General features: G+C 41.6%; 2 protein-coding genes across 2 annotated transcripts; both read right to left on the reverse strand.

The window, feature by feature from the left end:
- Positions 1 to 53: 53 nt before the first annotated feature.
- LOC105892446 (UDP-glucose 6-dehydrogenase-like) lies at positions 54 to 9,386 on the reverse strand. Its single transcript, XM_012818707.3, has 12 exons — positions 9,248 to 9,386; positions 7,828 to 7,989; positions 7,152 to 7,253; positions 4,945 to 5,145; positions 4,446 to 4,643; positions 3,901 to 4,048; positions 2,875 to 2,969; positions 2,589 to 2,719; positions 2,194 to 2,336; positions 1,468 to 1,559; positions 980 to 1,090; positions 54 to 462 (listed from the first exon to the last, which is right to left on the reverse strand). Exons 2-12 carry the CDS (start codon positions 7,984 to 7,986, stop codon positions 370 to 372), a joined length of 1,473 nt encoding a protein of 490 aa, XP_012674161.2. The 5' UTR covers positions 7,987 to 7,989; positions 9,248 to 9,386; the 3' UTR covers positions 54 to 369.
- A 633-nt stretch (positions 9,387 to 10,019) lies between these two features.
- wdr55 (WD repeat domain 55) lies at positions 10,020 to 16,819 on the reverse strand. Its single transcript, XM_012818810.3, has 8 exons — positions 16,696 to 16,819; positions 16,124 to 16,341; positions 15,649 to 15,749; positions 15,367 to 15,454; positions 14,922 to 15,101; positions 14,483 to 14,582; positions 13,450 to 13,619; positions 10,020 to 11,820 (listed from the first exon to the last, which is right to left on the reverse strand). Exons 1-8 carry the CDS (start codon positions 16,708 to 16,710, stop codon positions 11,460 to 11,462), a joined length of 1,233 nt encoding a protein of 410 aa, XP_012674264.2. The 5' UTR covers positions 16,711 to 16,819; the 3' UTR covers positions 10,020 to 11,459.
- Between the last annotated feature and the right edge of the window lie 116 nt (positions 16,820 to 16,935).

Genomic DNA, 16,935 nt, shown 5'->3' on the forward strand with positions numbered 1-16,935 from the left:
AGATAAAAGATAAAACATTACAAGGCATTTTTTTTAAATGTACCCACAAACCATTTATAAATAACAGGTTTTTTATTTATAAAGTATTATATATTTGTACATTTACCAAAACAGTTTAGACCTGCGTCACAGCATCATTGTAGACAAAGTTCATACACATGTGGACAACTACCACTGCAGTCTGTATTGTATAAAAATGAAAAATATAATTTTAGATACTTTTTGACCTGCCCTTATTAGATAAAGTCTCCTCAGCAGTAAATATCATGTGGAGAAACACTGAGATGCTTACATTTCACAATCATGATTCAAATTAAAGGAAAGATCTTTCTGCCAGCCATTTGCATTGATTGCTGTCTGTAAACTGCTTCATACTTTGTTCTTTTTCAAAGGCTGCTGCTTCTGCTCTGAGTCTGAAGTGAAGGAGATCCGCTTGTTAACTCGTTTACCGATCGTTTCCACCTGAAAACAAACAGACATGAAATACATGAGGATTTAGATCAATAATAACCGCTATTCAGGTTTTAAGCAACTTTAGTCGACTTCAGTTGTCCTTGGTTATTTTAACCAGACCAGTCATTAAGTCCATAACCCTCCTGCAATGTCCTGTGCATTGGCTAAATAACGGCTGGACAAAGATGCCCGTCTCTTTGCGCGATTCCTGCTGGGTTAATATCATACTGACATATATGACTATCAAAATATATTAAGACAGCTAACTTTAGTGTTCTAAAAAGTATTACAGCAAAGGTAATACCCATGTCCCCTTCATTGGAGCCTGTACTGATCTGATTAAAACTACATTCACATTTACATTACATTTAGTCATTTAGCAGACGCTTTTATCCAAAGCGACGTACAAAGGAGAAAACAATCAAACTACGAGCAATAGAGACCTAGTGTAACAATAAATACTACTTTACATAAGGAATAAAAAGTGCAGGATGACATGATATGACATGACACTGAAGCCGCCCACCTGAAAGCCAATGTTCTGGAGCTGGTCGTGTAGTCCATCTAAGATCCTTCTGCCATCAAAGACAAAGGCCGGCTTCAACATGGCCTTATAGATCCTCTCATAGTCCAGCTCCTGCAAAAAGAGCATAGAAAGAGGAATACACTTTAGTTAAAGTTCGGGCAAATCCTAAATATACTTTAACATTAAAGCTTCATGTAAATGTTATATTATAATTGTTGTGTGTGACCTTGTTGTGTGTGTGACCTTGTTGTGTACTGTATCTCCTCCTCATTCTTTGTGTTTCTTTTCTAAACTCTCTTCTGTAGTGCAGTAATTATGACACTTCACAGTAAGTTCACCAATCATACACTGCAGCGTTAATCCCAATTCATACACAATTCATTATCCTAGAAAACCCTAGAAAGGGGAATTGTTTCGTGTGTAGAGGCAGTCTTTCCCTTGTCATGCATGCATGAGTATCGTACGGAGGACTACAGTGCGTCACACACCTTGAACATGTCCCACTCTGTGCAGATGACGAGGGCGTGGGCATTCTCACAAGCCTCATAGGGGCTGGCGGCGATCGTCACCAGCTCAGACACTGCAGGAAGGAAGGAAGGAAACAAATAAACCACAATGTAGTGATGGTAATTAGTTTTATACTATAATTGAAGATTCAGTCTTAGGTTTGATCAGTCAGGATTCAGGTTTATTCTTGAAGAATGGCGGCCGACCACTGTGAGACAGAGACTGAGGATCCATCCTCCCTCACAGAACTTCACCTCAGTATATCTGACTTATTCCTTGAGGAACAGTCTGTTAAATACACTGATATCTAAGGGGTGTTACCGTCTATTCAAATGGGCCATGCATGCAGGGTTCTTTGTCTCGACCTGGGGGGGAAGGTGAGAGTCTAGTATCACACCTCACTCCCCAGGTCAGCCCAAAGTATATTCACCAAGGAAAGTCCACTCATGGCTAGTTAAATCCAAATAAAAGTAACAATTATAACTAGGTATAATATCATTGACTTATTGACTATGGCATATTCTTATGACCTATGCCGGTCCCTTCAGTAGAGACAAGGTTTCACCTTAAAAATGACAAATGTGCGCGCATGTGTGTGTCTGTGTGTGTGTGTGGGCATTTGGAGATTTTTCTATATATATTGATGTTTGTGTGTGTGTGTGTGTGTGTGTGTGTGTGTGTGTGTGTGTGTGTGTGTGTGTGTGTACCTCTGGATGGGGTGTTTTTCTCAGAGGCTGTGACCAGCGTCAGGTCCAGGATGATCTGTTCTGCTTTGACCTTGGGATCGTATATATACAGACAGGCCCCCTCCTCCAGAAGGTAACGGCTGATATGGATGCTGGATGATTCTCTAACACATTCAAGAGAGATACATTCAAAATGAATGACTTTGTGGACAACAAATCTAGCTGAAAGATGAATCGTATTTTTTATTTCATAAGGTATTGTTTATGCTTCAATATATCCTTCCTTCCCCTTTTTTTGTGAATTTGTGATTTCATACCTTTTTCTGATTTCACTGGCATACCTGGACTACTATATCCCTCAGTCTGTTTGTGAATTGTGTGTGTGTGTGTTTACGCATCAGGACTCTGTAGCTCACCTGGTGTCTCCGGTGTCCTTCTTAAAGGCGAAGCCTAGCAGAGCGATCTTCTTATCCGTCACCGTGTTGAAGAGACAGCTGATGATGCGGGAGGAGAAGCGTTTGCGCTGGTAGTCATTAATCTCAATGACCTGCAATTAAACAAAAGCACAACATACAAACACCAGTGACCACATATCCACACTACCATTTTCAAAAACATAAACTAACAATGCATTAGTACATTCATAAAACTGTAGTCAGGGTTAGGATTTGATTTGGAGTATGCAAGACGGGGACAACTAACCTGTTGCCAGTATCTTGCGACCTCGGGAAGGTTCAGTGCTTCACACAAATACACCAGATTTAGGACATCTTTTTGAAAGCAGCTCCCACCAAAGCCTACAAACACAAACAAGGAGTTATGGACACAAAACACACACACAGGTTAACTTCCAATTCTCTTAGATAACATGTATTTAATCCACACACAAAAGAAGGTCACAAACTGAAGAGCAAGACTGTAATAGAACATTAAGTTCTGAGTCTGTTCCAGAACAAAAAGCTCAGAGTTCTTTCAGTGTAACTGATTTCAACACTGAAATCCCACAGGGTTGTTCCCGTCTGTTTATGATTTTGTTGAATTTTGATCTTGGAACACCACAGTAACAAACATTTGTATATGTTCTCATCACTGACCATTGTGCTACAAGCATTGTACAACAATAACGCCCAGTGTACCGAATGGACATGAGTTCATGTGTTTTTCTTCCTGACTGTACATACAGTCACTCACTCTAACTAAAGACAGATGTTATAATGTGCCTGTGAAAACTGAAACCGCCCTTAGGACAATTACAGAGAACACCAGAGTCTCTGTTTTGACAACTGCAACTCTGAGGCTTTGCATCTCTTTGTATCTTTGTCTTATAAAACCACTGAACAAGTTCATCACACAGGCTATAATATTGTACAGTTCATCATATGCACACTATTTTGTTGCCATAGCATACACATTTATACAATTCACAAAGGTAGACATGGAAAAATCGACTGGGTCTTTGCTGTAAGCACATTGACCCCTACATTCCACACTTGATATACAGTTGTAAGGTAGATTACTACTGCCTATTGGGTTTTTAATACATTGCCTTTGAAGTTGACAATCTGTAAGATGCTCTGGACATATGGGCCCCTGCCATATCCATCTCAGGGACAACGCCCTGCCACCCAGCCCCACCCAGCCCTTGTTCATGGTCGGGGAATAAGAGATGCATGAAGTTGCATCACCAAGAATTTGGGTCACCAGCCGCCACAGGCCCTCCCTACTCACCCACACTGGCCTTGAGGAAGCGGCTGCCGATCCGCTGGTCGGTGCCGATGGCATGGGCCACCTCCTCCACGTCCGCCCCGGTGACCTCACACAGCGCGCTGATGGAGTTGATGCTACTGATGCGCTGTGCCAGGAAGGCATTGGCCGCCTGAGAGAGAGAGAGGACAGGATGGGCAAGGATCCCTCAGTGTGGTGGATGAGCCAGTGAAGCCTGTTGAGCCTACTGCAGAGCCATATACATGTAATGCAATCTATGCATTATGACCCCTTATGTGCCACAGTTCTGCTTAAGGTTTCTTCCTGATTAACAGGGAGTTTTTTCTTGCCTCTGTCGCCATTGTGCTTGCTCTAAGGGGGTCCAGGCACTGGGTTCTGTAAAGCGCCTTGAGACAATTGTATTGTTTTGGCGCTATATCAATAAAATTGAATTGAATTGAATGAATACTTCTAGTTCTCATTCCATGTAAACAACTGGAAAACTGAAAGTTTAAAGTCCAGAAAGTCCAATGAAGTTCCCTTCTACTTGCAATGCAATGCAGCCCTACCAGTTTGGAGAGTTCGGAGGACCAGGTGTTGGTTGTGATGATTTTGTTTTTGGGCACCCAGTGTTCGTAGATTCTCCTGAGGGCCTGGACGGCGGCCTGCCCCTCCGGAGTCTCATCTCCTCCGATCAGCACGCGGTCCGGGTTCTTCAGGTCCGTGATGGCGGTTCCCTCAGCCAGGAACTCTGGGTTGGACAGCACCTACAGAAAAATCACAAATTAACAAGGAACTCATGATACAGACACCGTCAGAAATGATTGATGACATGATGGACTGTAGAGGAAAACACCATACAATTTTAATGATTTCAGTCATTTCTAGTATGAAAAAAGGTTAACATAGATTATACAGTACATGTATGAAAACATATATGCACTTTTGTCAAGTGTCTTGACTTGAGTTACCTGTACTGTATATTGAGAATATTATATTTTTTAAATTAATTTAATTTAATTTAATTTAATTTAATTTAATTTAATTTAAATTATAAACTGGAATTACCTGTAGGTTGAGGTTGCTCTTGGTGTTGGCGTTAAAGATGCGACGTATGCTCTCGGCTGCACGGACGGGCACGGTACTTTTCTCCACCACTATCTTAGAGCCAGTGGACAGTTCTGCAATGCGCCGCGCGCACGCCTCAATGTACTTCAGGTCAGCTGCACGACCCTTACCAATACCAAAGGTCTTTGTCGGAGTGTTCACCTGCAAGACGCAAACACAGAGATGTTTTTTTGTCTTCAGTATTATAGAGCCATGTGATCGATGTATTCTAGTTCCAGTATAGTAAGATTAACTTGAACAATGTTATTCCATTCAGTTTAAGAGCTGTATTGGGGCACTGATAACTACACAAGGGTCACTGCCACAGGTAGAACAGAGGAGCAGACTGCTTGTGGAAGGATGTTTGCCAACTTTGTACCTACTTTGTGTGGATGAAATATGTTTATTGGGAAGTAAATTGAAAAGCTTAAAATATAACTGCAAGTACACAAACTACTTTAAATTCAGAGCCAAAGCCTGACACTTAAAATGTGAAAAACATGTTTCTTGTCCTAAATTAAACCAATCTGTGATTTATAGGCTGTGTTTCCAGTAAAGACCACGCAAGCAGACAACAGTACAGAAATTACTAAATACTCCAGGCCTTTGACTGTTCTAGGATGTAGCAAATCAGACACGGCTTCTCCCTCATAAGGCATAAACAGCACACTGATACGAAGTATGTAGAGTAGGTTAAGATCGTTTGTGTATCTCTTCAAGGAAATATGGGTGCATACAAACTGGGAAATACTTTATCATTTGAATTGTGATTTAGTTCAGACCACATAGTTCACATAGTTTTGCAATGACTTTCTATTTACTAATTTATCTTCGCTCAATGTACTGTAGAATGACACACATGTCACAGTCTGTCTTTTGTGCTTTACTTGATAATACATGCATGAACAATTTGGTACATTTTGTAAGAACAATATGTTTCCGTCTTGAGACTGAGTTAGAGTGCATGTAACAAAGAAGTTGAAGTAATGTCGCTTCCCTTGGTGCATGTACAAATCTTCATCTGACCTTCACTTTTCCAGGTATCTTGTGTTAGGGATACTAGTACCACCTCCTCTTGTCTCTGACCACTGTGAAGCAGTCTTTCTGTTCCTTCATCTATTCTGCACTGAAGTACGTGTAAGGTCCAGCAGATCAGCATGTTTATTAGAATGCACACGTCTCTACAGGAGAGGCGTAGAAAGCTGAGACAGCCCTCCATATACTGACCCCCTCCCTGTGTTTTATCCTGGTGTAAAGGAAACTGTGATTCTGTTTTAAAGTGCTGTTTTGCTGTCTCTGGGCAGACTCACACTGCTGCTTCTCTGCTGAGTTGTATGTACTGCGTTGTATAATAAACCAAAAAGTGCATCTTTAACAACATACTTATTCAAGTCCGCTGTTTAAAGGAGTGATACAGAAGGTCATTTCTGCTGGGTGTGACCAGACTTTACAATGCCTCTGCTTTTGTCACGCCTGCTGACATTGAACTACACTTGCCTTGATTATTTACTTACATACTTATTTATTTATTCATTTATTCTTAGCAATCTGCTCTTTGCACACCAGGACTACCTGAACACCTGAATATTTCTGATCACTTGAGTATATCAGGGCTGTTTTTAAACTGGGGCTTGTCTCTCTATTTGTTGTTCTGATCAATTCTCTCGTTGCACAACTGCAGCATTGACTATCTGGATGCTACTGATCTTCAGCACTATGTGCCTTTGTCCGTGCCTTGTTATATCTGTGCCTTTATCTGTATTTTGTGTCTGTTGAACTCTGCATTTTGTGTCTGTTAAACTCTGCATTTTGTGTCTGTTGAACTCTGCATTTTGATGTGTCTGGCTGCTCTGACAATCTAATTTAATAAAGTCAACCATCTATCAATCTAGAAATCTGAAATAGTTCATCATCGTCACATCTGAGAGATCTTTCTCCTCCACATACTCTCACCTGCCAGTGACTCAAGCATTTCACAGCCTCAAAGGTGCTGAAAGCCTCCCAGCCAAAGCTGCAGGCGCCCACTCAGGGGAACAGGCAGATCCTCCTGGAGTGAGATCTTAGGAATGTGTGTGAAACTAAACTAAACTAAACTAAACCACAAAAACGGGTTTACCAGGCACTCGTTGTGACCTTCAAATGGGGGAACCTCTCGTGATGACACTCACCGATATGAAGACGAGGTCAGCATCTTTGATGGCGGAGTCTATGTCCGTAGAGAAGAACAGGTTGACTCCTCGACAGGACTCCACCACCTCCTGCAGTCCAGGCTACAGAGACAGGACGGATGAGGACAAACTCTTGAACAAATGCAAAGCTTAAGTTGAACACATGAAATGGTGAGGTAAATTTAAACCGGGTTTCTATGAACGCTTATTAAGAGGGTCTATTCTGTAGAATAGCTTGACAGGTGAGTAGAATTTGGATGATTATAAAACAGTATAATCACACCGGAAATAAAGGTAAATATTATCTTGAAGGCCGCTGAAGCTAGAGGATAAAAATGCTATATAACATACACTAAATGAAGCCCCTGGTAGCCCCTTCAGTGTAAGGTTAACATACAATATAAGTCAGATAGGTACATCCCTGTCTTTGGAAATCTTAAAATAGCTGAGTTGCTGACTACAGCACCCAAGAAAGTCCCACAGACAATTATTTTTCATAGCATCTGTTGACATGACAGAACCTAAAGCCAGCCAGCTCAAGTACTTCTTAGAAGTAATGTTTACAGTATCTTTAGAAATACTTTTGAGTATGTAGATTTGGGGGCTCGGGCTGTGCGTATGCACGCGTGTATGCATGCTGAGAGAGAGAGAGAGTGTTGCACCAGATGTGCTCTACCTCAAAAATAGGCAAACAGCTGGAGTTCCAGGCATTGATGCGGTCCTCATTTATGTCCACGACCGTAACCACCACATCTGGGCACATCTGAGCGATGACACTGCAGGTAGGGCCACCGACGTACCCCGCTCCAATACAGCAGATCCTGGTCACCGCCATCACCTGGGAGACAAGAAGATGGTTTATTTCACGTGTTCACAGATGAGATGATGATGATGATGATGATTTGCTGGAAGCACATTTAACACATATAATGTTTCACTGTGAACTTCTCAAATCTGAGTCTGAGTTGCCAAATCTTTGGAGCAAAAAGAGGAAGTCACAAGACATCATGAAGTCGTGTTATTATAAATGACGAGTGCACATTTATCAACAGTGGGTATATTTGATTGCATACACGTCTGTGCCCGATAATCTTGTAACGTGTTAATAACACATGAAAAGAAGGGCATCTATCTAACTTCCTTTCATTAACAGCAAGAGAGAGACCAGCATAAGGAGCGTCTTTACATGAAGTCCACAGACCACAACCTCATAGTCCCCCAGTTTTGCAACCAGGTGATAACGGGAAAAGGTGAAGCCAGATGTGACAACATACAGATACTGATTAGGTTAACATGGATGGATTGCTTTCATTAAGAACTGGCATTTCGCAATAATGGAACCGTGTAGGTTCTCCATATTAGTTCTCGCTGCTCAAGACTCTCTCTGCCACGCTGCATCTTTGGGAACAGTGGCTCCTGTGTGTGTGTGTGTGTGTCTGTGATGGTCACTCTACTTGGTAGCCTATAGCCAACATGCATTTACCCACAGGACCCACAAGTCCAGTCCAAATTTAAGCAGGTGGGGAACTCACACATCACAAAGCCTTCTTTATGTCCAGCCTCATTCAATCTTTCCCATTTTACGACCGGAAGATCACTTAGATGGGTTTTGTTCTTAGTGGATCCATGTTCATGAATATTTTGTCAGTGACTGACCCTCAAAAGTTGCACAATTCTGTACTCTTTTTTTTTTTTTTACAGTACCACCTATTAAGTTACTTCAAAGCAATGCTTTAAAAATATCTTGGTTAAAGTGGCTTGTGATCGCCGACGCAGCACTGATTAGATGTCACACCTTTATAGCTAATATGATTACACTGCATCTTAGACTAACCTTGGTTAACGGAGCGAACCGATCCCAAGACAAGGCTTAAACTAACTGCATTTCAGAAGTCTGAGAAGCTTCTTGTAAACCTCTAAATATCAATGAACTGTTTCTAACGTAATAGTTTACAAATGTACAACAATAGTAACCTTTGGGTTTTGGTATAACCCGTTACCATACATTTGTAACCAGTGTCATAACTTGAATAGTTTTAGATCACTTCTGCATCGCAAACGGAGTAACGTCATGGTTAGAAATGGCCGTAACTTACTGTTGTCGATATCCTGAAAATACTTCACACGAAGATGAGTGTTCAGTGGAGACCAGCTCCTCTTCTGCTGCTTGCTGGCTGTGCTTGAGGAAAAACGCTTCGTGGCAGCGGAGTTTGTGCTCCCTAGGATGGGGGTGGGGGCGGGCTGTGACTGCATGCCTTTGACATCACATCCAGTGAGATTTGGAGGAATTAATTTACTCCTCTGCGAATGCCCGCAGTTAACTGGCCCAAACAACGGGTCACATAGGGAGCCACTCGCATTTCATTTTACGGTATTCTGAAGACATTTCCTCTCCAACCCGCTCTTAAAACTGCTGGACAGCCAGCACTTTCAGCAGTCTATCGATGAATAGTTTATGAGGAGCGAATTGATCATCGACATCAATATAAAAATCAGAACAGACTACAGCTTTCTGCCTAAATCAATTTTTTTCTTTTGGCCTTCTCAGTTAGTTCAAACCCAGATCGGCAATCATTTAGCCAAATTTAAAAAGAGAAAAATATGAACAGTTTAGTCATTTCTCAACTATTTGTTTCATTTAAATAATCCGCCTGGGGTGTGAGTAATGCAGTACAACGCAAAACTTGGTGAAGGAGTTACAAAACAGGAATGGTGAGGACGATTTCTGTGAGATGGTAGCTAGTCTGTAGTTTGCACATTACAAATAGAAACAGCCACAATTTGGTGAAAAACGGAAGTTGGCTGGTTCCCCCATTGCACCAGAAAGAAAATATTTAAGCAGGTATGGCAATTTGTACCATAAAACACTTTTTTTGACTATTTCTCAGTTTTTAATCACTGTCTTGTAAATATTATCAGGAAAATATGTAAAGCATCTGATATTATGTTGTTCCAGTGCACTGCAATCCCATACAGGCCTTCAGCCTGGCACTCCAGGCCTTGAGCAGGGAGTCATAACTCAAGATTAACACCACTTTGTTGCCAAACAGCTGTTCAAAGGCCAAGTCTCCAGCAAGGAGAATTGAAATTTATGGGGGGTGCAGTTCGTCCATTTTAGGGCCCTGTAATTTCAAAGCAAAGCTAAATAATTAAGCACTTTTCTCTTTTCTCCTGGGTGACCAAGAGGACAGTTTAGTCAGGAGTCTGTGGGCTTATGGAGAGGGCACAACTGTTTCTTTTCATCGGGTTACAAGGTCAAAGGTCAACAATCCCATATCCAAGTCTACTTTTCTGTTCCAGGCCACACAATACTTCAAGAGACTAGAGACTTTTTTTTTTGGAAAAGAAAAACTTTCATCTTGAACAAAGTTGATAGACAAGCATGTACAAGGCAACATTACACACATTTCAAATAACTCAATCAGAGAACATCCATCCGATGTCGGAAGTCTTTCATTAACTTCTCAAGAAGAAGTAACGACATTACTACCCCCACTAATCCTCATCTTCCCAGGGTACACAACTCTCACTCTCTCTCTCTTTCTCTCTCTCGCTGCTGTAAACTTCAAAGGCCTCAAGTGAAAGCAATAAAAGCCTCATTAACTTCAACTTCTAAAACGAGGAGTCTGTATGTTATTTTCCCCAAATTCTTCTCTGCTGTGTAGAGGCACACAGACATTTCCCTGTTGTTTTCATTGCTTCCGTTTCATTATGAAATTGTCTAATCAGCCAACGTACTCAAGCTGTTCCCTAGAGGAGAGAGATGGGAAACTTCGGGAAGTGATTACCATCACTCTACGGGGGGTGGTGCTGGGTAGTGTCCCCTCTTAATCGGCAAGCCACACCACTGACTTTTCCATGTTAATGATTCAAAACTCGTTAACTGTTTCTGCTGTTAGCAGCTTTGCCTCAGTGCTGATGAAGTAAAACCAGACTCGGTGATAGACTGGCTCAGACCAATTAGATGCGCTGTGTACTACTATGTAGTCCTATGTACTATGGATGTGAGAAAGTGGGGGGAATAGCAGGGGTGTGCATCTTATGACAGACATAAAAACAACTGATGTCACACTCTTGTACATGACAGCAGCATTCTAGGCTGACCTCGAACATCATATTAGTCTTTCTGTACAAATCTCAGGCTCAGAGACCATTGAAAGACAAATCCTCTCAATAGACTCCTAAACCTGACAAATGTGTTGTGTTTTGCTGTTTGTAGGGGACATGGCTACTAAGATGTACTCTTTGGCAACAGTGAGGTCTGATGAAAGCCTAACAGTCACATTCTGTATCGGTTTCGGTAGGTTTTCAGTCACTGCCGCTATCACTGTCACTGTCGTCATCCTTGTCGTCCTCCTCCTCCTCTTTCATATTGTCCTTTTTGTCCTGGGCGTCGTCAGGCTCGTCCAGCAGCCCGGCGAAGAAGTTGTCTCCGCAGCCGACGGCCTTCTTGCTGAGCGACGTCAGTTTGCCGTGCTTCTTCTTCCTCTTCCGGTAGTCGCTGACGTGGAGCTCCGAGAGCTTGGAGATGTCCCAGAACTTCACCAGCTGGTCGTGGGCACTGCTGGCCAGGAAATGCGAGTCGTAGGAACGGGCGATGTCTTCTATGGGCTCTCCTTTGTGCTGACCCACGCTGCCAACCACCCGATTGGGCAGAATGTTGATGGCTCTATTTGAGAAGAGACAGACGCAGAAACCACGAGTAAGCCATTATGCCCTGACATTACATTCGACGGGCATTTGTTTAGTAGATGCTTTTCTCCAAAGTGATTAACAGTGCAGTACAGTAACATAATTTCAACGGTTAGTATTTTCCCTGGTTTGATTAAACCACCACCTTGCTCTCCACTTAATCTTATCTGAGAATGAAGTCTACTTTAAATTAATAGAATTACGTCTCCTCAAAACTCCACAATGAAAGTATTCACAATGCTTCTAACGCAAAAACTATCCAAAAATGAATGCAAACGTGGCAGGTACCATACCAATTTACAATGAAATTGACTAAAGTAATATTTTGGTATTGAAAGAATGAAAGAATTCTTGGTATGGATTCAGGCGAGTGAATTTCAATATTTTCATTCTTCACAAGCACTACTGACCTGCCCTTCACTCTATTCAGCATTTCGATGCAGAACTATTTTGTTTACATGGTTTCCTGTCTTATATCTGCACACATTCTCAAACCTGAGATCAATAAACCATTACTCCAAATGGACCACAATACATGTTTTATAACGGCAGAATGCCATTCATTCTTGCACACAGACAAGGCACATTTCTAGTGCAGGGGTTTCACCCATTTTCACTGACAGCATTTCAAAACTTTTCCATGACTTTTCAAAGATCCTTAAAGAAATTTCTCAACCTACAAGTACACAAAATCGCCCCATTTTGCTCCTAAATTGTACATTACTCGGTTGGCCCAACAACAACAACAACAACAACAACAACATCCTTTTCCAATAGGCTTGGTTTATTCAAGTGGGAACTGTATCACACTGCAGAAATTCGCACATTGAAACATTATCCACAGAAGAGTACAATAACATAACTAATTTCAATATACCTACATATGTCAAATTTAATGTATTTCTCAAAACTTTCAGACCTGGAAAATAAATAAATAATAAATAAATAATAATAATAAATTTGATGACTCTTCCAGGATTTCTTTCCCTGGTGGCCACCCTGCTAGTGCTCTTTGAATTAAACAACATATTCAGTTTGACAGAGGCAAATTCTGCTTGAGGTTCTGCAAAAAAATACTCCCTAAAAAAGCAACCTTGACTCTAGTGTCTCGTTGTAGCTTCTGCTTCAGAACAAGGCCTGCATGGTTCTTCTTTGTATTTTCCACTTGTGATATGTTCACCCAAACAGACCTCAAGCAGTTTACTTCTTACAAGCAATAGGGAATAGTCTTGTTATGGCATGACCTGTAATGTTTTACACATCCAGATTGATCTGTGCAATGATTTGTGGTTTAAAAAGGCTCTGAGCCTCTGAGAAGCAGAAATATCATACTGAACATTGATATAACCTCCATGTTGTCTCCATGGAACTGCCCAAATCACCACAGCATATACTGTAATTCACAAAAAAATATGAAATATGTCTGTGTGTGTATTTGGATGTAAGCTCATCTCCTCCTCTACCCCCCCCCCCCCCCCCAAATTTGGAAGCAGCTCAGCTTTAGTGTGTGGGGGACATTTCTTAAGAGAGAATTCTGAGGTGTGGTGGATTGCTGGGCGTCCGCCTGAAAAAATAAGGATTGTGTAGAGCAGTTTGAGGGGCTCACCGGATAACTCCGTCCATGGAGGCAGCACACACCATGCTGTCTGTGATAGGCACGATGCTCTCCAGAGACTCCGCCTGCACGAAGAAGCGGTCGCTGGTCGCCCCGAAGCCGTCCCAGTTGAAGATGTAGATGGTGCCATCGCTGGAGCCACAGACCGCCTTCCTACCACGCTGGGGGAGGAGGAGGAAGTCAATGAGGCGATGTACATGATCAGAAGAATACGTGCGAGATGAAAAACGGATTAATGTACAGTTTCTTAAAGGCATCTAGAGAACATGCCTGCTGTTAAATATGACATATGATTGAACTGAAATAGATTAAAGGACAGAATAGGAGGCTAACATTTATAAAATTCTGCCCACACATTTTGAGAACAGGCTGAGAGTAGCATTTAAAACACATTGCTTTGCTTATGCCATAATAATTCAGCTTGACAACAGGAGAAACCTGTACAGAATCTCATTCTAAAAATGACAAAGTGCAGAGAAGCAGTCACCCCCCTGAAAGCATCCTCCACAAAAGCAAGAAGGTAAAAACTGAGTAATGTGTTTAAATCCAGTTGTGAACACATTAGGCATCAATACACAAGTATTTCATCCGTATGACTTGTTTACCAGATGAGTCATAACAATAATGAGTTATTATTGCCAATATCCCAGTCCCTCTTTATGTAACAATTAGCTCATTCAATTTCATTCTCTGTGTGATAATCCTCTAACAACAGAACAAGGAAACAAATTGGCACTTAAATTACAAGGGCACTTGGAAAGTGCAGACCTCTGCCAAGGCCAATGGTGCACCAAGACCACTAGATGGCGCCAAGGCCACAAGATATAAAAAAATGCCCTCTCTCGCAATGTTAAAGAGAAATGGGGTTCTGTTGTTCATACTGGATCCATCCCTTGATCCGGATCTGCTCTAAAATGTAATGGGTTCTTCTTCGGTCCATGCTACAGCCCTCCACCAAGTTTCATAAAGATTGGCCTGTTAGTGTGGCCTCTCCTGCCCTCTAGTGGTATGATCTGGTACTTACTTTAACAATGGCCACCGAGGTGAGATCTCCACTCTGGGGCTCAGACACCAGATCAAACCGCCTGCGCTTTATGTTGAACACCCCCATGGTACCGTCTCCACTGAGTCAACACAAAAACAAATGAATTCAGTAAATGATCTATGTTACCAATCCCTAGATCTTGTCTAAAGAGTCGACAAGTGTAAAAGGGTTATTTGTATTCATCTACAAATGGTCCAATAACGTTAGAACCGGAATTTAAGTTCTACATCAGGAGTGACTTATAGAGACAGAGGTATCTTTGTGAATCATCAGGCTCATATGAAAAGACCTAACATGTGAGGTGATAATAAAAGGTTAACATGTGAGTTTAAAATCTTCAGTGTCCATCATGTAATTACACTTTAACCTCCGCAAATATATCAATTTAGAACCAAAAGGACTGTTTAGAGATTTCCACCTTGAGGTGAGCAGGATCTTCTTGGCCTCGTCTATGGCGATCTCGCTGATGAAGTCCTCGTGGTGCTTCAGGTCCATGATGGCCGTGCCTTTCCTCATGTCCCAGACCTTCAGGGTGCCCTCGTCATCCCCCGTAGCCAGGACGTTCTCATCCACCAACAACAGGGAGTAGATGGGAACGCTGGCATAGAGACATGGAGTAAGAAAAGATGGCTGCAGTGAGGTGCTCAACAAACACTTAACACTTCCAATATCAGTTTTGTTTTATTCAAGAGCATCACTTGACTTTTATAACACTTCTAGATTGAGGATAAAGCTTGGACCATTCTTAAGAGAAACTAATCCCTTCAATGTTCGAGCCAAACATTCAGCTGTGCAAAAACCGCATACAGCATGTTTCGTATCCATGTGGAAGTGTTCTTCCAAGTGTGAAGGAGTTCTGATACCTGTGGGCTTTGGGGATGCGTGTGACCAGCTTCCCTGCTTCCACATCCATGATGTGCACGGCCTTGTCTTTGGCCACACTGAACAAGCCTGACAGGAGAGGAAAGAGATGTTTCAAAAGCTTCAGACAAAGCAGTATCATGAATACACTTTGTAGATATAGCTCTTCGGAGATACAGAGTCTGCCGACCGGCTACTAACAGACCACACATAAGAACACACTAACTTATGTAACATACAGTATGTCACTGTGAATATTAAGAGACAGCGTCCCAGGTACTCACTACGGCCATCATGGGAAAAAGCCACTTTCCTGCAGGACTTCAGGTGATGACCTGATGACCACAGCTCTTTCGTCTCCCCTTCGGTGCAAGAGTATGAATATCTATAACCATAAAAGAAAATAAGATTAAGTGCAAAATCCTGAAAAGCCGTTTATATAGCACACTCCTGCAATACCTACAAAATGCAAAAATTCTCTAAATTAACTTAATATTAATGTACAGACTCTAAACTGTATATCTATAGGCTGCAGTGATAAACACACTCTCCCATCAACGCATGAAACATACACATTTGTACAACAACACTTTTAGAATAATTAATAAGACATGTAATAATTAGAAAGTGCAGGAGCTTATTTTAGATTAAGTTTTTTTTTTTTTTAAATGACAGGCTACCAGTAAAAGCACAGTTCATATACCGTATACACTACTGTATACACACAATTGTAAAAAGCAATAACAAAACCATACTTACAAATATATGTCGCCATCAATATCGCCGGCTGCAATGATATCCTGCTTAGGATGAAATGCTAGTGTGTTTACGATGGCATCAAAATGAATGTCCTCTGGTGTGTCGCGGATCCTCGGCTCTTTGGGCTCTTCTTCGTCCCCCTCCCCACCATCGTCAGTGTCTTTCTCAACTTCCTCTTCATCTTCGTCCTTCACCTTAAGCGGTTCCTCATCAACCTCCTGCAGCAAGACAACACCGTCAGTTAAAACACCTCGAAACACAAATACCACAATAACAATATGCACGTGAGCTTACCACAGCATTTCAGAACATCAACCAAAGAATATCGAAACTGAATAAAATGTAACTACTTAAGGAGAGCAAAACGCTGACTTATTGTTGACTGTATGAACTTCAGTTAGGCAGGGTTAATGACAAGTTAGCTTAGCAAACATAAATGACTGTTGTTAGACTTATTTCCAGTCTAACATCGCCTTTCTGTTCTTCTTCGAAGACGGCTTGACAAAGCTATATTAAACACAAACACAATTTTAACTGACAGACAACATCATTCTGATTAAGTATTGTATTACCTGAGCAGTAGCCATCCCCACAAAATCAGCGTGGTTGGATAAACTACAGGCATGGGAACATGTACTTCCTCATAATTTCTTATTAAAATTAAGGGGATATGTCAAAATACACACACTGCCATCTACCAGCCTGGAATGGGAGAGGTAATTTCATTTCCGAACACACTTATCAAGATGTTGTTCACGAGATTATGAAGTACGCGAAAAAAAATCAGTGACGAATTTTACAAGATCATGCTG

The sequence above is a fragment of the Clupea harengus genome, chromosome 3 (assembly GCF_900700415.2).
Source record: "Clupea harengus chromosome 3, Ch_v2.0.2, whole genome shotgun sequence".
Classification (NCBI taxonomy): domain Eukaryota; kingdom Metazoa; phylum Chordata; class Actinopteri; order Clupeiformes; family Clupeidae; genus Clupea; species Clupea harengus.